Source organism: Coturnix japonica, chromosome 35, assembly GCF_054131305.1.
Source record: "Coturnix japonica strain WE chromosome 35, WE-NBRP24, whole genome shotgun sequence".
Lineage (NCBI taxonomy): Eukaryota > Metazoa > Chordata > Aves > Galliformes > Phasianidae > Coturnix > Coturnix japonica.
Window position 1 is genome coordinate 2955718 of NC_140697.1, and position 25700 is coordinate 2981417.

General features: G+C 48.8%; 1 protein-coding gene and 1 pseudogene across 1 annotated transcript in view; both read left to right on the forward strand.

Annotated features, from left to right (window-relative positions):
• Positions 1-787: 787 nt before the first annotated feature.
• LOC146755198 (maestro heat-like repeat-containing protein family member 7) overlaps positions 788-25700 on the forward strand; it is a 396701-nt gene continuing 371788 nt past the window's right edge. Inside the window, exons 1-5 of the mRNA XM_085526274.1 lie at positions 788-982; positions 1026-1130; positions 1263-1443; positions 1520-1711; positions 1907-1996. Of these exons, the coding sequence (XP_085382400.1) occupies positions 788-982; positions 1026-1130; positions 1263-1443; positions 1520-1711; positions 1907-1996 (763 nt within the window). The remainder of the gene's footprint in view (positions 983-1025; positions 1131-1262; positions 1444-1519; positions 1712-1906; positions 1997-25700) is intronic.
• Positions 3729-8981, forward strand: LOC146755199 (uncharacterized; annotated as a pseudogene).

Below are 25700 nucleotides of genomic sequence, written 5' to 3' on the forward strand. Positions count from 1 at the left end.
GCATTGAGGTAATGGAGCACTGCAGGGCTGGGCTGAGGGCACAGCCCTTCCACTGCAGGATCACTGGGGAGCCCTGAACAAGGGCCAGGACTGGGGGCCTGGATGGGGTGCTTGGGCTCTGCACACCAAGCAGGGCACACTGCACCATCCCATCCCATCCCATCCCATCCCATCCCATCCCATCCCATCCCATCCCATCCCATCCCATCCCATCCCGCTGTGCCCACAGGCGCTGCTGCAGGAGGAGCCCGCCGAGCACCTGGACACGGAGCTCCGGCAGCAGGCCATGAGCACCATCGCCGCCATGAGGTACCGCCCCAGCACGGCTTTGCCAGCGTGGAGGCATCGGTCCCAGCCGGGGCCCTGAGCGGGACAGGCTGCAGGGCACAGGGTGCTGAGCGGAGCATCACACCTCTGCCCTCTCTCCCCTCGCAGTGGAGCATGGCTGCTTCCAGAGGAGAAGAACGGTCTCCTGCGTGCCTGCCTCGGCAGCGTCCTCCACCTCCCTCGCTACGAGGACAACGCGGACCTGGATGCGGCACTCTACGTGGAGGTGCGCATCAGCTGAGCCCTGGGGACGCTTCCTGGGCACCAGCACCCGGGATGCCCCTCTGCTGCCAGCAGGACGCAGCTGGGCAGGCCGCCCTGACGCCTGTCCTCCTTTGCAGACCATGGAAGCCCTGCACCACCTGCTGTAGGTGCTGGTGAGCAGCGCTGGCCGCTTTGTCCTCGTGGAGCTGCAGAACATCATGGAGGTTTGGATGTGGCAACGCTGGGGTTTGCGGGGATGGTTCAAGGCCACAAAGGAGGGATCCACACAAGGTCCCCCCAGGGCCTGCTGCGGGCAGGGGGTGCTGGCCCAAAACTAGCCCGTGTGGTGTTAGAGGGATGGGTGGGGAGCAGCGGGAAGATGGCAGGGCTGCAGCAGGACAGGGACGCAACCACCTACCCCGCTGCAGCTGGGGAGCAAGGGGAAGGACGAGTGCCCCGTGCTGTGGGCACAACAGCAACTTTTCTCTCCACAGCTCCTGCTGCCCTTCACCACGTGCCAGCTGGCGGCCGTGGAGGAGAGGGCTGTGGTGTGCATTGCCAGGCTGCTCGCCTTCAGCAACACCTGCGTCTTGCCTGAGGTAGGGAGTCCCGGCACGCTAAGCTCTGGGACCACATCCTGGCTCCCCAGCCAGAGCCCACCTGTGCCCAGGCTTGCACAGAGCCTGGGCTGGGCCCTGCTGCCCACTCAGCCGTGCTGCCTCTCTCCCCAGCTGTGCACCTGCTTCGTTGGAACCGCGGTGTTCCAGCACAAGTGCCAGGAGAACCAACGCTTCCCTGTGCTGGGAAAGCTGGTCGGACACCTCATCCTGTCCTGCACTTCCACGGATGACAGGACCAGAGATGAGGCGATTAATGCTGTTCATCAGCTTTTCATCTTCATCGCTGCCCCAAGTGAGAGGAGTTGTGTTGGGCTAGGTCCCTCCAGGTGCCCAGACCCCTCACTGACACCGTGTGTGCTCCTGTCCAGGACTGCCATGGCAACCGGAGGAGCGCACAGTACCACAGCTCTGGGACAGCCAAACTTCGCTCCACCAGGAGGTTTCCCGTGAGGACAGAGCCAGAAATATCTTCGAGGTACAAAGAGCAAACCCTGAGCCCACACGAGAACCCAGGCCTGCAGTGTCAGGAAGAGTGCACGCACTGTCCCCGAGCAGCCCTGGTGCCTTTGGGGCCCTCAGGCTTCATATCCCTGGCATCACCCAGCACAGCCTCTGCTCCCAGTTCTCCTGGGACACCTGCACAGCTGAGCAGCCAAGCAGAGGATAAGTCATCCCTCCTCTCCTCCCTCCCACAGGTCCTTCTGAAATACCTCCTGTACCCTGAAAAGGTCAACATTTTACTCACAGCCATTGAGAGCATGAAAGCACCGAGCCTCCACAGCACCCAGCTGGCTGCCCACATGGTGGATGTGCTCTCAGGAGAGGCTCGCTTCCCTCCACAGCAGGTGGGAACCTGCTGCTGCCTCCGCTCCAGCCCTGGGGGCTCTGCTCCATCCCTGGCACTGCGCTTGGCCGGCAGGCAGCAGTGGGGATGGCAGCAGGGCCCTGCTCTGGTGCCATCCCATTCTCAACCATGCTCCCCCCCTCCAGGTGCAAAAGATTGTGAAGGCGATCCACAGCAGCCTGCCTTCCATCAAAGCCAAGCCAGCTCTTGAAAGCCTGAGCAGGGCCTTGCTTGTGCTGGCCAGCAAATTCCCAAAGGAGATGGTCAGCAGCCTGCTGGTCTGCTCTCTCACCTGCTCCAGGTATGGGGCCACAGCCCTCAGGGCTCCTCTCCCCCCCCCTCCCCACCCCACGGCCGTCAGCCAGGCAGGAGCAGCCACGCTGACAGCCCTGGGGACCTGCAGAGTTGCTGTCACCATGTGGAGGGAAATGCTCTCGGAGTCTTCAACCGTGAAGACGGTGCTGCAGGAGGTGTTCCAAGTGCTCATAAACCACACTCTGCAGCACACCTCCCCATTCATCAAGGAGAGGCCACGTGTCCTTGCCCTGGCCGTAAGTTCCTCATTCACCCAGCTGAACCCCAGCTGAGTCCCCACTCCCCTTCCCTGTCCACCCCCGAGCCTTCTTCCTGCCCTGGGATGCATCCATAGACCTGCCTGGGGCTCTGGGGGTCTCCCTCCCCCCCCCTCCCTTTCTCCATCCCTACACTTCTAATGACAGGATGGAAACCCAGGGGACAGGGCAAGAATCATATCTGGGTGCTTTCTGCAGGCAGCAAGGATCCTACCAGAGATACTCCAGCTGCCTCTGGTCCTCAAGGAGGCTGAAGCCATCTTCCCCCAGCTCTTCCCAGCCCTTCTCCTGCAAGTGTCCTTCACCACGGAGCTGACGCTGCAGGAGGTGGAAATCTTCTGGGAGGGGCAACAGCAGCACCAGCTCACTCCCATCAGGTGCCACATCCCCGTCCCCCTGCTGCAGCCAGGGACCCGGTGCTGGGGCTCCTGATGTGACTCGCACCCTTCTCCACCTGCAGGTCCGCGGTGCAGTCCTTGAAGGTGCTGCTCTGCAGCGTGGGCCTCCAGAAGTAGATGGAGGCCATCCAGGAGCATGGGGGCTGGGATGCGCTTCTCAGCACTGTGACCCACCTCCAGGGTGTGCAGGTGGTGGCCAGGTGGGAGCCCTTCCTTGTGGTGTCACGGGGGTCCCCAGTTCTCAGCCAAACTGCAGCCACAGCACCAGAGCCTGTGGCCCCTGCAGCAGTGGCAAGAGGGCTGCACAGCCAGAGCTGCGTCTGCCTGGTTCAGGGCTCACGGTGCCTTCTTATCCCTGCAGGGTGATGAGGGAACTGCCTGCTGCTCTGCGTGACCCCATCTTCCAGCAGCTGGTTGAGCTGCTCAGCACCAACTTCTACTCCTGGGATATGGTGGCCATGGTCTTCCTCGTTGAGGTGAGCAACAGCTGCAGAAGCAGAGAACACTGGAGGCTGCAAGGCCACTGGCAGCACGAGCCCTGCTGCCTCCCTCGGGGCCTGCTGTCTTTCCCCAAGCTGACTGTTAGATCCAGCACTAAGAGCCACGTGTGTTGTTGCAGATGCTGGAATGCATGGACCTCAGCAAAGAGCTGCACCGCATCATAGGAATCTTTGCCCATTATCTGCAGAGCAAGAGGGTGAGCATGCAGCAGCTGGTGCTCAGGGGCATCCTGCAGCTCAGCAAGAGGCAGGACACGGTGAGCAGGGGTGGCCAGGAATGCCACAGGTTGGGCTGGGCCTGCCATGGGGCTGTAGCGGGGCCATGTACAACTCGGCAACTCTTCAGGCAGTGAGGAGCTGGTGCGCTCTGCCCACCCCATCACTGCCTGCTATTCAGGGCTGGTACTGGAGTAGCCTTGCCCTCATTACGCTTGCTGCCGTACCTAAAGGATGGGGTGTTTTTCCCCACAGGCAAGGACAATGATCATCTTCCTGCCGTGCATCATGGAGCAGCTGCAGGATGCAGATAGTGACATCCGTGCCACGGCCCTACCAATATTCAGCAACCTGCTGCACCTCCTGAAGGAGGTTAAGCTCAGCGTCATGGCTCTGGAGCTGGCCAGCAAGCTCCCAGCTCTGCTTAACGATGTAAGGATGATAGGGAGTCCAGCACACGAGGGATGTGGCTGCCAGCCCAGCGTGCCCATGCCTGCTGCCTTGTGACAGCGCACCAGGGGACTTTCCTGGCCGCTCACCGGGTTCAGGCACTGCGTGGACCTGGGCAGACTTTCCGCTGGGCAGAGCTTGCACACTTTGGAGCAGTTCTGAGGGCATCCTCAAGATCTGCATCCTCTCAGCTCGGAGATTTTGCCCCCACTTCACTGGTGGTGCTGTCCCTGCTTGCCATGGACTTGGAGCTGCTGACACAGATGTCCTTCCTTCCTCCTCCACAGGAGTCCGGCACGGTGCGTCAGCTCTCCATCGACTTCTTCCTCAAAACGCTGAGCTTTGTGGAGGGCCAAGAAAAGAGGAAGATGCAGAAGACGGTGTGCAGGAACCTGGTCCTGCTGTATCTACACCTGCACGATGAGGAAGAGAACGTGTCCAAGGTGGGAATCAGGTTCATCTGGGGGAGGGTGATGCTGCTCCCGTGGTGCCCCCCATACATCAAGAGTACTGCAGCCCACAGCAGCATCAGCCCCTGCTGCTGCATCCTCCCTGCAGAGGGGCTCTGGGGACACGGGCTCTGCGGCTGCTCGGGCTGCGGTGCTATCTCAGCTCTTTGGCAGGCCTCCCAGAAAGCCCTCCTTGGTGCTGCACGGTTCCTGCGCTGGAGGAAGCTGGAGCACCTGGTGCAGACAGAGCAGTTCTGGCAGATCAGCGACTGCATGGTGTGTATGCGCAACAGTATGCCCATTCCCACACCCCAGGACAGGGTCGGGACCAGCCTGCACTGACCTCACATTCTTCCCTCTTCAGCTGACCAAGAGGAGGAGACAGAGTGCAGCGCAGGACTACCTGGGCGACTGCCTGCTCTACCTGCAGAGCCTGCAGGAAACCCTGCGACTGGAGGCCGTGAGGTTCATCGGTGAGCCACGAGGCTGAGCTTCCCCCATCCCCGGCCCTCCATGCTGCACCCACGGAACAGCGGGGGTCGCTGACGGGGCTTTGTGTTCGCAGGGCTCTTAGGGCGGCACATGAGGGATGAGCAGCGGGCTGACAGAGAGCACATCTACCAAAGTAAGCCAGGGAGTGGGATGTTGGGGCAGCCAGCAGGTGACATGCCTGTCCCTCGCTCCCTCCTGCCAGAGGGGAGAGCTGGGTCATCATGCCTCTCTGTCCCTCTTATCGCAGGCCTTCAGGGAATGAAGCATGACCCCAGTCCAGCTGTCGCTTCCTTGGCCCTTCAGACGCTGAAGATCCTGAAGGAAACGAGGCCACATCCACAAGGAGCCATTGGGCAGCTCTCCACCAGGCTCCGTGGCACATGGAGGAGGTGGCGCTCCTCCCGGGCAGACAGCTGAGCGCCCTGCAAAGCTCCCAGCATCTCCTGCCTGCTGCTCAGCCCCACTCCTCGGGCACATCACTTCCCTTTGCCGTGCCGCTCCTCACCCCGCGCTGCCATCTCCTTCAGCACCATTACCTCTCTGTGGGAAATGGGAAAACAGGAGATCAGCACTGCCCTGAGAGGAATGGGACGTGCAGTGCTCCCTGCCGCTGCCACACGCTTCCCACCACTGCCAGTAAGCACCAGCTGCTTTTCTTCCTTTCATGTGTTAAATGGACCAACACATGTGTTGTCATCAGTTCACCCCTCCGTGTGTTTTCTTGGTTCAGATTGCTCAGCAAAGTGAACATCGCAGGGAGCCTCTGCAAGGCAGAACAGAACTGATGAGCTGCAGAAGCTGCTGTGAAGGATGAGGAGAACGGCTCAAAATGAAACAAGTGAGTGTTGTAGGAAACACCTGGAAGAGTTTGGATGGAATCTTCAATGAGCGTCAGAGAAAGGGAAGTTGACGAAGCAAAGCAGCCATTTTTAAAAGCACTCTGGGGATGATCTAAAGAAAAAGAGACTAGAATCTCAGGCTCCCACAGCAGGGAGACTGCCAGGGGGGTACGCAGGAATGAGATTTTGCTGTTACAGACAGCTCTGTTTTACAGCAATTCAGTCTTCATTAGCAGTGGGAAAAAATATCCAGTGGTAGGAGTTGTTAAAAAAGTTTTTCCCCTCTTTTTCTCCCCACTGCACAAGGTGCCCAACTAGAAGAAATACGGAAGACAGCAAAGGTAGCCAAAGAAGTGGAACTGCTTCCGTTCAGAGGAACAACTGAATGTGTCGAAGCTGTGCGATGAAGATCCTAAAAGATGGTAGAAGCTGAGGGAGAGGCCGACAGGAAACAAGTGTTCAGTAGCTTTCACAACACAAGAGCTACGGGATATCAAATGAAATTGCAACCAGTAATTGCACCGGAGAATGCACTGCCTCGGGATATGAAAGTTTACAAGGTTCAGAGATGAAGCAGAACACGAGGCAAGAAGAAAATGTGAGCACATGCTTATCCTGTTGGTCAGTGCATTCCCAGGCACCTGCTTGCACACCATCATAAAGAGGCTTGAGGATTGGGAAACAGTGAGAATTACACCAGACCAAACATGGACGCCACAGCCCACTTCACAACACGTGGGAACTGCGTCCTGTAACAAGGCCCTTTGGTCTACACCCGGTACCATCTGGGTGTGATGAGGATGCCCTCACGTATGCAGAATGAGGAAGATACAGTAATGGACCAGAGTACCAAAGTAAGCTGGTAATGAGATAGATAGCAGCTAGTCATAACAGGAACTTCTTTTGCTTGTGCTGCAGATGTGCTGCTCGAGCCCCCGGACGTCACTTTGCCTCCTCTGCAGCCGGAGGCAGGAACAGAGCCCAGCGCTGCCCCAGCGCCCACGGAATGGACGGCGGCTGTTGGACAGACGGACCAGAAGACAGACAGGGAGAAGAGGATGCGTCTCCTGCGCAGAGCAAGGTACAGCTGTGCAGAAAGGCAAAAGCTCGCTTGATCTTGATTTTCAGTACGAATACAGACACTGAAAGCGGGGCCTCACCATCCTTCCAACTTTCTGGGATTCTGAGGCCTGCTGGCTGGAGGGCCGTTCCCAGCAGATGAGCCCGGGCAGCGGAGGATGGCCAGAAACGCTCCGCGTTTTCTTTTCTTGCCAAGGGCACTTCTCAGCTGGGAACACCAGCGGGGTTTTTAGATTCCCAAAATGCTCAACCGCAGCTGGAGGCTGAAACTGAACGACAGACTTTTCCAGAGCCGCCTTTCACTTTCTTAATATAAAATCTCATTTCTCTTGTTATCATTTCCTTTCTTGACTTGGCAGCAGCTGACTCTTCTCCTTTGCATTTGGTTTAGTTACTCTGCTCCCACAACCTCAGCACGGACAATGCCCGCCTGACCCAGGATGAGAAAGGAAGAACTGGATGGAAGAGGAGAGCACAGCTGGCACTGCCCGTCTGAAGCAGCACGTGGGAGAAGAGCCTGGGCAGGCAGAAGACACACAGGAAGCGCAGGGACATCAGTGACCTCCAAATGTCTGACAGACAGTAGTGTTAGTGGTGAAAATCACTGTGAACAATCCCTTCATAGAATCACAGGGTTGGAAAGGACCTTTCAGATCATCTAGTCCAACCGTCCTCCCTTTACCCTACCTACAGAAAACCCCTAAACCATATCTCCTAGCTCCCTATCTATATCGTCCATATCCTCCTTATCTGCTGTTATTTAAAACTATGTGAACTCACAGACTGCTACTTCTGAAAATAAATGTAGGAATCACAAACGTTGCCCACTTGTCTGGTTTGTTCTGTTTTAAGGTGAAATCCCTGACTGATGTTAAAGTTTGTGTTGTACAAGCGAGTAGAAAGTGATGTTCGAGCAGTTGCTTACCAGCTTTTGTGACTGATGAGCTCCAGATTCTCGGTCACAAGGAGCAAAAGGCAGAATAATGTCTGCAGGACGTGCTGAGCAGTTTGCAAGGAATGAGCATAGAAACCCAGAGGACTCTCAACACAATGCTCTCATCCTCTCTCATCCTCCTGGGTCTCCTTCTGGTGGAAGCCCTTTGGCCTACACCCAGTACCAACAGGACGTGATGAGGGTGCCCTCATGTATGCAAAGGGAGGAATATATGGTAATGGACCAGAATACCAAAGTAAACAAAAACCCTGACAGGTAGGACCCGGAAAGAGTAGAACTGGTTGGCTCACGGCTCAGCTTTCATTTTATTTGGATTTTCCATTAGAATATTTCTAGTATTTCTACACTTTGGCTTTCCTGAGATAATTTGCCCATCACCCAATTCTCATTTAGATGCTCCTGGCTGTACAGCTCAGAGGTGTAGAGCTGACAGGTAAACATAGGTTAACTAGCTGTGTCGTACAAAAGACTATCGTGATAGAAAGAGAAAGGGAAAAGGCTCATCGATGGTGAAGGTTCGCAGAAAACTCCACAAAGGAGCTGATCCCCAAAGAGATGCTGCCTTAGTGCTGGTCGGCCCTTAAATGGGACCTGGGAGGGGGTTTTCCATTAACCCTAGGTCGTTAGCTCAGGCAGTTCAAATTCAGGCAGTACAACAGCAGCGGCAGCTCGGCTCAGCAAAGCCTCCTAAAGATCCAGTGGACAATTGGTATCTAACCGTTAAGAACTGCTCGCTTCAAGGAGATCTTATCTTTCAACCATTAGAGGGGGGAGCGCTGCTTGTAGGCCCCGAGGGCCGGGATCCTGCGGGCCGGCCCACCTGGGAGCCTTTGGATTGGCAGCTTGTTAAGGAGTGAAGATCGGTAACGGCCACGTCAGGCTTGGCAAGTCCCGCCTGCCGAGCTCTATTGGCCATGATACAGATGGAGCTCAGCACCCCCTTTGATTGGCATCGTGTGGCCAGGGCGGCCCCATCGCCCGCACAAATGGTGCTACAAGAAACTAAGAGAGCTCTCTAACTCGACTGAGCACCGACATGACTAAAAGCCCTCTCTTCTAAGGCTACCTGGCTGCAATCAGCTAGTGCAGATACAGCACACGACAGAAGCAGTTAGGGACCAAGTCCCTCAAGTTCAACAGACTAAAATCCATTCTAGAAATGTCCCTGGTAACCTCCTCCTCCTCTCCTCACCCTTTGCCTCTTCCATCATTCTGTCGCCTCCATTTTCACCTGTTATACAGGTGCTGTGATGTGCAGCTGAATTGGGCTTTCCTACCTCCTCGTGGTTTGCTGCTGTGCCCGTGCAGAGCTGCAGCTGGGTGGAGTGAGACGCTGTGGTTAGGCTGCTACATGTAGGAGGTGCTAGAATCTCTTTGTTTAAATTTATGATGTTTTGAGAACTTGTAATTGCATAATATTCTGTGCCTGCTATAGATGAAATAAAAGAATGGATTTCTTTTGTTTTTCCTGGAGGATGAGATGCATAAGCCAGGCAACCCATGTCCTGTGGCATGCTGAAAGAGGAAAGCATGCAGATTTCTACATATTTGTGTCTGCAACTTACAGCAGAGTGGTTTTGGTTATCAGATGTTAGTCTTAAAAACTGAGATTAAATTAATAGCATAATTAAACCACCTCTCACAAGAAGTGTGTTTTGGGGGAATATTCATATGGAGTCGAAAGGAGCTGGCTGTTCTATCCAATCAAGAATGGGAAGGCATATGACCTGTAGATTAGAAGATAATCCAAATATTTTACAAGAAATCTCTCCATTTATTTTAACAGCTCACTTGGAAGCTGTGGAAGAATTATCACCTATTTACAAACAAGACAGTGAGAGATAAAATTCCATTGTACAGTGAAATCCATGAGATAACAAAGACAGAAAGTCAGTAAGTCCATCTGCCACAGCAAGCAGCACTCACCAGGTGATGGGGGAGTTCCTCAGTTTTCTGACATCAAATCTGGATGCTGTAGTGGGTTTAGAAATCAGCCTCCTTGAGGTACTTCTTTATTTGGATATATTCGGAGCTTAAAGTAACTTACTTTAAGAGGAAAATAGCACCAGCTGAGTCCTGGCAGATGGTGATGTGTCTGGGTGGAACAAAGCAGCAGAACAGTCCCTGGCCACTTTTCCCTCTTGCAGTTGAACTCTGTGTTACTTTGTACATTTCTTAGGCCAATTTTAGTGGTTGGGTTTTTATTCCAATTTTGGTTTTTGCCCGAAAATAAGAGTAAGGTTTGTATGTGTTGGAACAGAACAGCACTGAATGAACTGCAATGGAACCAAACTTTAAATTGCACACCTTGCTTCTGAAATTTGAGGAACTTGATGTGCAGAAGCAGCTCGTGAATGCTGAGTTTACAACAGCAAACCTGAAACTACTTTGAATGAGAGGGAAGAAGCAGAAGCTAATTGTGGCAGGGTGATTCTCTTCATTTAATGCTTCCATTTTCTGTTTTGCCAGGGTTCACTGGATTTCATTTAACGTGAGGTTCTTAATGACTATTATATGTATCCATTTAGAGTGTCATTTAGCCAAAGTCTTTCTGAAACAGACAGGCCTTCCTGTTCTGGACTGTGAACACCGTGTAAGTTTTGCCTCTTCTGCCTTTGCCTGGTCTCTCAGTGGGTTCAACTTCTTTATTCAGTCCTAACTAAGTTTGGCCTGTAGGAAATGGAGAATATTCTCATCTGCTAGAGAAAGATGGCTTTAGAAACTTGGGATGTTTCACGGCACTGAGAGACCCTCCTGCTGCCTGCTTATCTTCTGTGATTTTGCTTCTCATAGAATCATAGAATCACAAGGTTGGAAAGGACCTACAAGATCATCCAGTCCAACCGCCCTCCCATCGCCGTTGCTGCCACAACCACATCTCATAGCTCCTCATCCAGACACCCAGAGCGTATAGTAAAAAGGAAAGTGAGAAATTAAAATTTCCTCAGCAAAGCTTCAGTCATACCAATAGTGGAGGGTAAGACCAGCTCCCGTGGGGCTTCACAGTCAGATTAGTACAAAACTATTCTCAAAAAGGATGCCATCACCTCTTGTAGGCTGAGCTGCCATATCTGCGGCACCTGCTGTGATTCTGGATGGTGATGGTGGACAGCTGATTGATTGAGAGATTCAGAGATGGCTATTTGTGCCAAAGCATTATTTCCATTTCTATGACATGCAGAACAGAAAACAATCATGGCACTCATTGCCAACTTCTTTTTCATAGAGCAGTGCTTATCAGAGGACTTCACTTGTCTCTCCTTCCTGAGCCTTGTTTCATCTGCAGACCAACCCAATAGGTTGTGTCTGCAACTTACAGCAGAGTGGTTTTGGTTATCAGATGTTAGTCTTAAAAACTGAGATTAAATCTGAGATATACATTATGTCCCAACTGCTCTGCAGCTTTACTTATCTGAACAAACTTTTGTATTTGGCTTGATAACAAATGAGGCAAGAAAACGCCTTCCTGGCACTCTGAGATTCCTGCCTAGAGAGCTTTGCTTATGTTTGTTTTTTAAGGCCTGTGTGCTTGAGGTAGATTTAAACTATGTGACAATCTTGGGTGCTTTTTCCCTCTTAAAAAAAAACCTATTTCACACGCTTTTATAGCAAACTTGCAAATGTGACCTACATTTCCCCCAAAATTGGGCTGCAAATGAAAGGAACCAGGGAGTCTCTGAAGACTTTTATCAGTATTCCTCCTGCCTCCTTGTGCTGCGGATAGCAGGCTCATAACTGATTCTTGAACATGTGAGGCTGTCACATAAACCTGTTCTTTCAGAAGTATTTATGTTAAGAATGACTTTGCACACATCCCCTTAACACCCAGGTCCAACACTCTGGCTGTCAGTGTTCATTCTGAACAACCTAAGGAGGTTCTGCTTTCCATTATGATAGGTTTTCTTTGCAATCATTTTCAGATTAATGCAGACATAAGTTATTAACTAGAATTTCTTCTATTGGTAAAATGTGCGAACCACGAGGGTATTAGTATTATTTGTTCTATTAAATGTGCTTTAACCACTGTCAGACTGTGCAAACAATAACATGAATCAGTCTCACGGTGTGACTGGAACAAGGCTTTGTTTGCAGAAAGAAGAAATGTGCCCTACTGCAGCCTGATGTGAGGACGTGGGAGCACCTGATTCCTGGTTTCGTTGTCTGCTGGCGTCATTTTGAAGTGTAGTTTGACCACTGTGAACAGACAGCTCACTCTTGGCAGCTGGTGCCTCTAACATTTAATTCTCGTGTATCGGTTCTTGTCTGCTTGGGTATTTTTCCCTGCTATATGGATACTTAACAATGTTGTTCGTAGGTTTTCACGTTCTTCTAGGCTGTACTCCTTCATCCTTCTATTTGCCTTTACTCTGGCAAGTACTAGTTAGACCATAATTGTGTTGTGATAATTGCTTAGTTGGATTTATTTTTATTGGTACAGCAACTGCTGGTATCAAAAGTTGAGCACCCGTTGAAACAAGGTAGCATGTGAGATAACTCCCAGTAAACCTTTAAAATGAAAGTAAATACCCATAATTAAACTATAGCTTGTGTGTGTTTGCACAGGACGAGGGTGGAGTGGCAGACTGGAGTTGCCCTCCCCAGGCACGTCATGGTTACACTGAAGCACAGAGGGAAAGTTCCATGTCCTGGATGGCTTTACAGTGTCACAACATAGTTGTTGAGCCATGCAGCTTCACAGAGAGATGGCAAAATGCTTCTCCTTCCCAACTGTGTCATGCTGAGAGAGCGTTTGGTGGGAATAGCACTTCTACGTTGATCTTGCCAAATAATAAGTGGACCAAACTCCTGCTTGTGCTCATAGCAGAGTTGTCCCTTAACAAAGTTGCTTGTAGGCAGTTGAGCTGAGGGTCCCCCCTGAGTTGACATCCTGAGGATAATCTGGTAAAGGTGGCATGTGGGAGCCCTGAGCATGGCGTGCTCTCCGGGGGGTGTTTTCACTGACAAGAAAAATTACAGCCTCAGGATAAGCAGAAAGAGATGGAAGATGTTTTCTTGAATTGTCACAGCTGAAATCTGGCTAAAATCTATACTCCCTTTGCAAGGTTTCATTTGTTCTGCTATCTTGACAGGTAAGAGGCTTGGGCATTTTTGCATCTTGTTTTTTGTGATGTGAATTTGTTTTGCATTTTTTTTAGTATCAATAAATTACAGGTTTTCAGTCTGTTTTCTAGAAGACCAGGAGGGAATTGCTCGTCTTAGTCATCGTAGAGTCATACACAAAACAAAGTTTCATCTGGTTGTGAAGCTTAAAGCGTGCCGCTGCACAATTAGAAAGCAATTGCTTTGTACTGGGACTGTAACAGCACTCCCAGTTCTCACTTCATGTCTGCCTGTAAAGTACAAAGTTGTCAGTGCTGTTGGAGGTGCCCTGAGGGATGATGCTGACAGTTGTGTTGATGTTCCCTAGCAGCTCTGAAAAAAAGCATTCAGCGCTCTCTCCTTTATTTTTAATACAGTGATGTCACGTACATGTATCGGTGTTTAAATGCCTTTCATGTTGGGAAGTGGGATGTAGGGATATATTCAGTTTCAGGTTCCTTTTGATGAGTAATTTCATAGGCTTCTTTAGAAAGCAGGGCTTCTTTACTAGCAATTTAGAGCACTTGACCAAGACTTCTCTTTTGACTCATCTGTAGCGGACTGTGTTTCTTTGCACTTTGTAGAGGGACCCAAAAGCAAATGGTGAGAAGACCTCATGGCTGCCATAGGGAGAAAAACCAACCAGCGCCACCCCGACCACACCTGAGCTGTTTGTTACCAAATGTCTGTAATGTCAGTTTCATTGGACTGACTGGGAGCAGCCAGAAAGTCTGAGCAGGGCCACTGCTATGTAGACAAGCACTCTGTATGCAGGACTGCCACAGCTGAAGGTGAGACCATGTGTTTGTGTAGGTGCTGATTTCTGACGTGGATCCTTGATGTGGACAGCTGAGCAGAACTTAACTAATGGGGTGCTTTTGTGAAGTGGAAGGAAGAGCTGCACAAGCAGCACAGTGCTGCACCAGAGCAGGTTCACACTGGATTTGGGGAGAAATTTCTCTCCAGCAGTGTCCAGGAGGCGTTAGGACAGTGTCCTCAACGTGAACTGACTTGTGCTCAGCCCTGAAGCTGTCATGCAGTTAGACCTGATTATCTTTGTAGGCCTCCTCCCCCGATCTGCTATAAACACGATGAATTTTCTTCCTCTTTTCTTCAGATTACATAAGCTCAGTGAAGGGTTTCTGTGCTTGAGAGAGATGCAGGATAAGAGCACAACAGCACAAGGTCTGCCTTTTGGCAGCTGGAGCTGTGATAATTCCAACATGCATGAAATGGCCTGATGTGCAGCGATTTAATTAATTGTGATTGCAGTCACATTTGGAGTTCAAGAGTTGCAGTTTGCATTTTGTCTGTGTCTTTTCTGGACCACGTGCAATTAAGTTTGAAATATTTCAGCATAATGTATGTAAGTGTACGATGAAGGACACTGCAGTTGCTCTTTTGAAGGTAAACATGTCTGTGTGTCCCTGTGTGTAGGTCCTGAAGCTGATCAGACATACTGTCAATAGTAACATCTTACAGATCAAGCTTGCTTGAGTTCTGATTCCAGTGATGTGGAGATGGGAGGAACAAAAGATATCAAAGCGCTGTTGCTATTCAGAAACATTCAGGTCTTGATTTTAGAAGTACTACTTCAACTTCTTTCTCTGTAAGATGAAAATAAAACCAGTTACCTGTTGTTTTAAGTTCACTGCTGTCTCTAGGGGAAATCTTTCCTTACTGTTATATATTAATAGATTAAGTTCATCTGCAGGGCAAGTAGAAAGAACGGCAAAGACAAAGAAACCACACCTGGGTCTGCAGGAGCTGAATTAGTGGAGGTTCCCAGCTGCTGCTGCTCAGGAGGCATCACCCATAGAGCACAGGCTTGCAGGATATGATGCCTAATTGCTTGTTCAGTTTGTTTCAGAATAGCCTGTTATGTTTGAAGGACTTTTGTAGAACATGAAGTAAATTGATATTTTCCTTCTTGTTTGCATACGTCCTCAAATTCTTGGCTTCCCAGGCTTTGATTGGAGGAGGTGCAAGACAAAGGAGCAGCATCTGAAAGGCACAGCTTTGTGGAGAGGCTCTTACTGTTCTGTCAGGACCTTAATGCAGCACTGCACAACACTGCAGAGCACTGCAGTGAAATGGCTGAGGTACTTGATCAGGCTTTACCTTCAAGGGTCAGTGTTCCTCATAATGAGAAACAGAAGGGTTTTTCGCTGTGGGAAAAACACTATAAAGAGCAATTAGAGCACAGAACCCTGAGCTGCATCTGCTGCAGGCTTCATTCCAAAGTGTTGAAGTCTGGAAGAATTCACTAAGTTACTGTGCGGTGTCAGCTCAGACATATGTAAAGTACAGGTAAGGATCTTCAAATACAAAACCACTCACATTAATAATCCCCAGGGGACATGAAGGAATGCAGGTCTCGGTGAAGGCAAACAGCATCTGTAGGCAGAAGGCCACGCATCAGAGACCTTTTCTTGTTGTTTGCTTGCATTGTAAGTGAAACATCCTAAATGACACTCCCAGAGGAGAATTATACCCAGGCAGTGGTGCACAGGCATGTATTAAAGTGCTCTTAGTACTTGTAAACACAATCAAATCAGATGGAAACATAGTGCAGAGTTCACTTCCAAAGGTCTTGAAGTTTGTTATTTTTCAGGCAAGATCTGATTGCTCAGGGTGTCAGTTTCATCACTATCAGGATGATTTCCCTCCTGAAGCAGAATCTGTTCGTCCCAGTCTCACAGGAAGGCTGAGGCTCACAGTCCTCATTTCCACATAGGGAAAACGGTCTTGTATTTTGTATTTTGCAAGTGTAGCTGCAGGAGAAAGTAGATCAAGTCTGTCTTTGATGCCAGGAATGAAGTACGAGGAACTGTGCTCGTTTCCCAGTTAAGGGCCATCAAGGTAATTAGACATCTTGAAGTACATTATACTTGATAGATCAGAATATTGCATCTCATTTAAATGTCAGTGGGGTCTTTTGGTGTTTTTTCTGCATCCATATTATTTTGTTTCCTTGTCTTTTGTTCTTTCTAGGGCTCATGTGCTTCTGTTACTGTCTGATTCCTTTCTCTGCTGTTGTTGTTTAAGGTTTTCAGGTATCAGGTGGAATATTTTCCATGAGTGAGTCCACAATAATAGTTTAAATGTCTGTGGGATTTTTTTCCATGGTGCACAGCAGAGGTTAAAGCAGTTCATCTGTCCTTGCACTTGAGGCCTGATTTATGCGTCCTAGCCTTCCACTCGTGACCAGCTGCTGTTCTGTAAGGTGCTTTCCTAAATAGCTCAAGTAAAATCTGAGCTTCATAAATAGGGAGCAAGACGATTGTTTAACAAGGAATGCTACTGTTTTCCGAATCCTATTATGTTCTTTATCAAGTACACTTGTCATGTGAGCCCTTTTACTTTCTCTTGGTGCTTTACTGTAAACAGAAGAAGTAGATTTGAGAGACCAGAGGAGGAAAAACATCAGGATGTTGTGTTCTCACTGGGTGAAACTTTGCAGAAGTGTGGAAGAACACGTTGTTCATCATGTGATTCTTCCCTGTTGTGTTTGCTCTCATGCTCACATCGAACGACCGTCAAATTCCAGCTTCAAACCGGCACAGCATCACAGCTGATGGTTTTGCTGTTCAAGTTATTGGAAGTCTTATCTGAACTATGAAAAGTAGGGATTCTTTGCTTTCTGAACATATGGAGTGTGTTTGAGTCACAGCTCGATGCTTTTGTCCCTCAGCTGTGGCAGCTAGAAACTTCTCTTACGTGATAGCTGCCATTCTTATGCAGGCATCTGAATTTGACACCTCAGTTTTCAGGAGAAAAGTCTTCAGTTATTAATATTGCTTACTATGATTATAGCTGATAAGGAGCCCTTGTCACCAACCCTGCGTGGATTCAGAAAATGAATGATCTGAAAAAAAACAAACATGACAGCCATAAGGGGGAAAGAAGAAGTAGAATGTATGACTGAATAATGTAGGCAGTGGCACAGAGTAGGTGGCTTATTACTGTAATTTCTTAAATGTTGGTTGTGAGCTTATTTTGGGAGAGGCTTACGTAAATCAAAAGGGAAGGATGGTCTTTGATCAATCAACAGGTGAGCAACTGTGGGTGAGGGATGCTGGTGAGGAGTCAAGCTGATTGAAGAGATTGATGAGGGTGTAGGAGATATTTAGCATAAAGAAATCTTTGGACTAGGACAGAAAGTCCAGCCCAAGTTAGAATGATCGCAGTCTGTAAGTTCCTTCCTTAGTGGATTTTGCTGGCTAGAGATTTCAGATGTTTTCTTCCTGGCAATAAAATAGTTTCCTTCTAGGGGAAAAAAAACACCAAAACATAACTGTAAACCCCACAGGATTATGATATCACAGATGTGAGAACTACTGACAGAGACTGCTGGATCTCCTTCATGGAATGGCTTTTAAACAGAACCAGGCGCAACCTTTTGTTTCTTTACGCTGCCCGTGGTTTGTCCTTTTACTCTGGGCTCCTTAGTACTGAATGTGCAGCTCCAGGGTTCTTCAGGAATGAATCAAGTGAAATGATGGATAATTCTCATGTTCTCTTTAAACGGCGAATAACAGAATTTTCATTTCTCCTAAATATTTCTGAGACAAAATAGTTAAGGACAGTGGAAGTGGTATTTCAAGTTACACTGCCAAAACATATCACAGTACAGTGCTACTGGCCTGGTTTTCCATTCTGGTCACCATTCCAATCACCAACATGCTGATCCTGTCTCCAGTGTCAGTCTTTGTGCAGTGCTGTTTTGCGCACTAAACAGGCAGTGTGCTGTCCTCCACACCACCCACGAAGGAGCTATGTGTGTGCATCAATGTGCTTCTGACACATTCTGTGATGGAAGTCACTATGCCTTAGGCCATTAAATAGATATGGTCTGAATTTGATTTTTTGTACTGATAAAGTTAGCGTTTCTGTCACTCTATGCCAGTAGTCCGGTGACTGGACTTAGAAAGCAAGTCAGTTTGCTCCTGTAATTGCACCTAACTTTGAAGAATAATTGATTTTCAATACCATTGTTCCATAGTGCTCCTCAAATATTTCACAAATTAAATTCCATTTGAAATGCTTCAGGCAATCTGAAAGAGGAAACTCCCCTTAAAAATACCTGTTATGCAGAGTTTTCTAACTTCCTTGTTTGTCTGGCAGTGATTCAGCCTGGTTGATGCTGACTCAGTTATAACTCTTGTATGTGACTCTTTATGTTCCTGTTTTCATGCTTTTGTTTTATTGAGGGACTGGTTCTTCTGGTCATGGGTTTACATACTGTGACTCAGGTGCAATGCAGACAACACGGCAGTTACAGGAGAAAGCCTGTTAATATCAGGTATGTTAGTACTTACGTTTTCCTTGTGCCTTTAGCTGAGAAATTCATACAGTCATAGAATGCTTTGGGTTGAAAGGGGCCTTAAATTTCCAACTCCCTCCAACAGCTGGTTGTCTCCCACAAGGACAGGCTGCCCTCATCCAGCCTGGCCTTGGCCATCTCTAGGGTTGGGCACCCACAGCTTCTCCAGACAACAGTGCCAGGGCCTCACTGCCCTCTGAATAAAAAGACACACGAGGGTTGAGCAGGTGATCCAAGACAGCTGGCACAGCTTCACCAAGGGTAGATTGTGCCTGACTAACCTGGTGACCTGGTGACCTATGATGGAGTGTTGGCATCACTGCACAAAGGGACAGCAACTAATGGCATCTACCTGGGATCCTGCAAAGCCTTTGGCACGGCCCCTTATGCTCTGCTCTTGTATGGCCCCAGCTGGGGTAGTGCGTCCAGGTTTGGGGTCTTTAACGCAGGAAAACTGTGAACTTCTAGCGATGGTCCAGAGGAAGCCATGAGGATGCTCGAGGGCTGGAGTGCTGCTGCTATGATGACAGGCTGAGGGAGCTGGGCTTTTCAGTCCGGCTTCAAGGAGACCTCGCTATGGCTTTACAATACTTAAACATAAGTAGGAGGGGAATAACATTTTTACACAAGTGATAGGACAAGGAGGAACTTCCTTTGTATGCCCAGCAGAGGCAACGCTTCGCCCGCCCGGTGCCAGCCCTTGGTGCTCCTTGTGCCCCACTCCGCTCGCTCAGAGCTGCGTGCCGCTGCCGACTTGGAGCGGTGTCAGACGCGCCGCGGATGCTTTGTAATTTTAATGCTAAAACGGAGCTGTGCCCGAGGGCTTGCACGAACGTGCCAGGAGGTGGAAAAACAGCAAGCAAACAAACGCGGCCTTTCCAGCGGTGTCGGGGCTCCCTCAACTCTGCCGCAGGCAGGAGCCGCCTTCTTTGTTTTACTCCGTGTTTGGCTTTTCAGATGTTGGAGCGCTCTGCCTTTCATTAGTCTTGGATATGGTGAGGACAGGCCGTATCTGTTGGCTCCCAAGGGCTAAGAACCAAATGTTTAGCTGCTCTGGATAAACCTGGCATTGAAAGTATGTTTGTACAGCTGTCACCTTTGTCCCTATGGCTATTTATTGTCTCCTGTGGTCAGTGGGTGTTTCTCGTGCATCTTTCGGAGGACAGCCCGGGAAGGGACACACCTTGTGGGAAAGGTTCTTGAAGTCTGTGCCCTTTTGACACTGACCCGAGTGGAGCAATGTCCTGAAAACCTGCATTTTCCTCAGCCAGCATCTAAAGTTCAAAAGTACAGTTGAAAGTTAAGGACAGAGAAGTCGGGTTTTTTGAATTCCTTCTTATAAATGCATCAGTGTAGGTGTGTGCTGGAAGGGATTCAGAACGAATGCTGTCTTTCTCAGAGCTCTGTGCACAGCACAGATTGTGTGCAGCCGCCTCAGGTACCTTCCAGCATTCTGTCAGTCCTGCTTTCTTTCTGAACAGCAGCTGTTTAACACTGACCTGTTTGCCTTGGGGATTTCTGCAGAGGTGCTTTTCACATCCAGTGAGTTCACTTTTGCTTTGAAGACTGCAAAGCCATGTTTTGCTGTTGACGCTGGGTGAGTGTACAGTAAGAATGAAGTGACACAAAAGGCTCAGCTGACCTCACCTCTGCCTTATAAGAACGTGTTCTGCTCGTTGGGGGTGCCAGGAAAGCAGTTCTGTCAAGTGCATTTGTCAGCAAGAGTTACCAGCCCTCGTTTAGAATCAAGGGTTGCGCAGATTAATTGCGTAGTAGTTTAGCTGTGCTCAGTGCAAGGAGTGCAGGAGTTGAATATCACTGAGTAACCGCAGGGGAACCCCGAGTTAATCAGTGTTCCTGCTGATGGTGAGCAGTACTGCATCACTCAGCAGAGCTGCTGCAGGAGTCCTTTGCAGCCTCCTATTTTTAGACCTCGGAGGAGGGCTGTGTCCATCGTCACACACGGTGACTAACCCTCCTGGAGTGCTCTGTGGGCCTATAAATACTGGGTGTGCTATTTCAGTCTCAGTACCTGTGAGGCAGATCGGTGCGTGAGGGCAGCTCTGTGCTGCTGAGGGCAATGTTCCGTCCCACACCTGCCCTCAGGTTACAGCTGGGCTGTGCTGCTGGGCTGTGCTCACACACAGAACCAACCCAGGCGGCTCTCGTTTCTGAGCCCTTGTAAGACAAATCTTGGCCAGTGAGAGTTTCTAAGGGAGATCTGCCCAGTCTGGAGGCGGAATGCTTCCAGCTGTTCATTGCAAACAGCAGACCTGCACTGAAGGATGTTACTGTTCTTAGCACTGTATATTGTGTGCGGTCTCATTGCTGTAAAATAACATATATGTACATATGTTTTAAGATATTGGAGTATCCCTACTGTTGTGGAAGTGTGTACTTAGGCAAGCATTATAAGTGCGAATGCAGCTATTTAACATGCACATGTAGCACTTCATCACTATTGTGATCCTATAATACAGCTGGCTGGTCTTTTTAATTCAGCTGGAGTACTTATCAGGAAAAGAGCTGAACTGGACTTGTATCTCACTTGCTGCTGTCTTGTAATATTGGCCCTTCTGCTTAAATTTAGCCCATCTGTATTCATATTCTCAACCAGTGACCAGCCTCTTCCTTTTGCTGTGTATGCGGCAGTGCCCAGCTACAGGCAAGGTAAGTGAACTTATAGGGCTGCTCTGTCTTTCTGTTCTTATTAAAGTACAAGCTGGATGAAGATTTCAGGGCTGTTTTGTGAGCTCTGACAACTTAAATGTGCTTAATGTTGCCAGGGAGAGCAAAGGAAAACTGTTCTTTTTATGTAGGTGTTGAGATGAAGATTTGCTGTGATGCTCTCAGCTTTGCGGAGGAACTTCTAAAAGTTCCTAATGTAGATTGCACCAGGTGAGCAACCTGGAAATTAAAAAGCCTTTGTTCCCATCTGCAGCTTTGGACAGATCACGTGCACTGCAGCAACTTACAGATCCTGAAACAGGCAAAGAAATAGAAAAAAAAAAAAAGTTCAGTCTTTTGCTGTAGTCACTGAGCTGCATTGGATTCCTTCTGGCAATGCTGTATAGCAGCTGCTCTGTCAACTGCAAGACAGCAAAGTTGTGTCTTTTTAAAGATGGGGCTGTGTCTGTATGTCGGGTCTGCACGACGAGGGTTTGATGGCAGCTGCAGCAGTGACCTCTGGTGGTCTCCAGCAGCTGCCCCAGCTCAGCTCAGAGCCAGATCCACCCAGGACTAGAAGGGTGGTGCTGGTGGCCTGAGCTGAGCCTGAGCAGTGCTGTCTATGCTCTGGGGATGTGGGGAAGGTGTTTGCATTTGCTTTAGCTCTCACTGCTCTGATTTGTTACCAGCCGGTAATAAATTACAGCAATCAGTCTATGCTGAGTGTTTTGACGGTGACAGTAACTGGTGATTGACCTCCCTGTCCTTACCTCAACCTGTGAGATTCCTTTTCCTCCATCCTATTTCCCCCCTGTTCTGTTGAGGAGTGGAGCATGGTGCGGTGGAGCTGAGCTACCTGTTGCTGGATCACAACAGTGTGTGTGTGCTGCTGGGAACCTGTGTGAGGATTCCACCATCATTTTAAAAGAAATCTGAGCAGTGGGAGGACGTTTAAGGAGGGAGCTGAGGGGCTGCTGGGAGCGGCATTCTGACCAGCACAGCTGCAAAAACATGAAACTTTTTCCCTGAAGATTTGGAGGAAAATGTTGGTGTTTCCTGTTGCAGCAAGTCCTGGGAATGTGTAAATGGAGCAGAGAAAGAGAAGGGAGCCTTCATCCTGCCCAGCCGTATTTCTGAAGGTGGTTTGCAAAGCCTCTGAGTCATACAGTATTATCACAGAGTCCCCCCTCCTCCTTTTTTTTCCCTCCATTCTGACAGCTTAGATTTGGGTGGGAGAATTTTGCCCTCTTGCTCTCACCCTTCTTAATATTCTGCAGTAACTGGAATAAAAACATATAAAACTCATCATGCTCTTCTAATACAGAACAATGTGGCCTACAGCCTGCTGGAAGGAAAACTTGCATCGGCTTAGAGTATAAATGAAGAAGCTTGAGGCAGAAATTAAGAAGTAACACAAATCATCGGCATTTCTGATGGTACAGAAATGTGAATAGAAGGGCCGTGTTTCACTTGGAGATCATAAGCTCAGTCAGTGTGTCAGCGGGGTGACACGTTAGTGTGCAAGGTGTGCTCAGGACAAACGGGGGCTTCCATGTGCTTTCTTTTGTTGCATCTTTTGAGCGAGCTTTCTGCTTCAGGAGCTCTGTGAGGGGGCTTAATGGCTTTCTGCTGGTTCTCTGTTATATAGTCACGTAGCTCTTCCCTTTCTATCTTTTCCCTTGGCATTAGGGAGCAGCTTCTTGCTGTTTGCAGAGGTAATAACCAGCGGGTTACTTAGCACAGCACTTTCTATATAGTGAGAACATTCCACAGTGGGTAGGTGTTCTGCTTCACCAGGCAGAGTGCATCACAGAGCATCTGTTTAACGTGCGATTAAGAACCTATGAAGCTTGATAGATCAACTGCCCGGGGAAATAAAGTTCACTTTGTTTGGAAGCAAAGACAGAAGTGGAGCACTGTGTTCACAGTAAGGTTTGTACTTCTTTCCCCTTTTTAAGAAGAATAAGAAAAACAACTGAGCACCTGCCTGGCAGAATAGTTGTTCTCAGTCATATGAATGGTAGTAACTACTTTTGGGATGTTGTCTTAGATCTTCAGCACTTCAGTAGTGTTTAGCATCTGATTTAGGCCTTAAAAGGTATGCAAATCAGTATTGGTACTCCCCAGAACCTCTTCTCTAGGCTGAACAAGCCCAGCATCCTCAGCCTGTCTTTACCCGGGAGGTGCTCCAGCCCCCTGAGCATCCCAATGGCCCTGCTCTGGGCCGGCCCCATCAGCTCAGGGTGCAGAAAATGAAATCCTTCTGGGCAAACGTAAGCCGTGGTATTACTGCACTGATTTCATTTGCCCTACATGTTTGCTTTGGATTTTATGCAGGGTCTCATACGGGTTTTATGCTAATCATGCTAATGGTTTTGCAGAAGAAAACGTCTTAGAAGCACAATTTCCTTGTAGTATCTAAATCTCCGTCATGTAGAACAGTCCCAGGTTGTACATTACCTACAGACAAGGCCGCATTTAAATGCAGAATAACTGGGGGAAGAACCTGTCTTTACAGTGGGGTTGGGAGCACGTGATTAATGAGCTGGAAGACTTGCTGGAGCTGAGCCCTGACAGTGACCGTTCTTATTCCTGCTCCAGATAACATTATGCTTGCTCCATTTTATTGGCACACATGAAACACCTAAGCATGGTGCCGTTGCATCCCTCCTACTATACTAGGATAGTTGCCACCACAAATTACTGGGTCATGACTGACCGAGAAGGGCAGGGCTTGGTCTCTTGTACCTTTTTATGGTATTGCAAATAGCTATGCAGTCATCCTGGAGGAACAGTGCAAGAAAACAAATTACAGGCTAAGCCAGTCTGCCGGTGTCTCGGTGCAAGAGTTTGTTTATGTTAGTTTCACTCTGCCAGTTCTTCCAGAAAAAGGAAATACAGGGAATGCTGCCGTATCAACAAGATCTTCAGCAGGTGTAAGGTTACCAGTGAAATAAGCCACCTGGGAGTGCGCCCTGGGTGCTGCACTGGGGTAGAACAGTTAAAGACACTCGATGGTTCCTTCCTTGGATAGGAACGGGGAAGTGGACTAAATGAATGTGAAGTTCAGTTGGGACAAACACGCTTCTCCAGAAAATCATAGAATGACCCAGGTTGGAAAAGACCTTGAAGACCATCAAGTCCAACCGCAGCCTAACCAGTACCCTAACTCTAAAAACCCTCCGCTAAATCATATCCCTGAGCACCACATCCAGACGGCTCTTAAACACATCCAGGTGCAAACAAAGAATCCTCTATAGAAACGCAGTCCAGCAGAGAGAGATTTGAGAGATGCAGTGACTTATAGCCTTACTAAAACAGAACCATGTGAGCTGTGATCCTCAGGAACAGCACAAGTGCTGTCCTGGCCTGCAGCGTCACTGTCCTTTATGTCTCATGGTACCCGTTTTCTCTGTAAAATGTGTGCATTGTCAGCAGTTCTTAGTCTGTTCTTGTTACAGTTAATAAAAGATAGGATAGAATATTTTAGCTAACCATTGCCATGGGGTGTGGTTTATTTTAGCTCTCTGCTGAGTTATTTCTGAGAATGGCCATCCTTCTTTCAAACATGTTTTACGTTGTTCCTATTCTCAGATACCGGCTTCTGCTGAAGTCTTTGCAGGGCTATGCAAATGCTAGTTTTAGCTCTAAATAGCTTCTCTATTTATTCAGAACTAAAGATTTGTGGCAAGACAAGCTTTTTTAAGAGCAAGTCTGTATCTTAGAACCAGTGATTTGGCTGCTGTGCAAGAGTTGAACTGACCCTAACCGATGCAGGTGAGGATTGGCCTCTGCACGTCCCACATCTCTGCCTCATCTCTGGAGGCGAATGGTGCCTTCAAGGCCAGGTTGGATAGGCAGCCTGAACTAAGGGGTGGAGACCAACCCAGCCCATGGCAGGAGGTTTGGAGCGAGATGATCTTTAAGGTCCTTTCCAATCCAAGCCTTTCTATGTGTCTGGGACAAATAGGCACAAATAAGCAGTTAGATGAATGATTACAGTCAAAACCGTGGTCATTCCTGAACAGGCTGTTTGCTCTGGGAAAAAAAGGGGTGATGAAAAATATATGGTATGAAGTTCCATGACTGCTGACGTTCTCAAGCCCCATAAATAGTCCGTGACTGCAAACACAAATTCAGATTTGTTAATCAGCCCAATCCCTGGAGAGAAATGGGAGAAAATGTATCGCAGATACTGCATCCATCATTGGTGTCATTACTGTCGCTTCCTATTTGCTCTAATAAAGAGACAGAGACCTAGAAAAGGAGTCTAAGGCTGTGATTGGCAGCACAGGGAGGAACCTTTGCAAAATGGAGCCAGCTTGTTTCCAAGTCACTTCAAAACTAACAAGCTTTCTGCTACTTTTAGACTGCAAAATATGTAATGTCTCCTGTGCTCACCCTGATACACGGGGTGCTTTTACCGTCATTCTCATCACAGTCATGCTTTAAGAAACCTCAGAAATATTGTCTTATCTGTCATAAAATCTAACCTTTTATAATAGCTACCAAAACTCTTAATTCGTGGCTGCTCTGCTTCATAGCAGGATTATGGTTTCCATTTAAGAGGAAAGAAAAAAAAAGCAGTTTGCCCAAGATTAGTGACAAGAGGCAGCAGTTTCAGTAGCAGCTATAGCCATTAAGAGTGCTTTCTTGCTAAG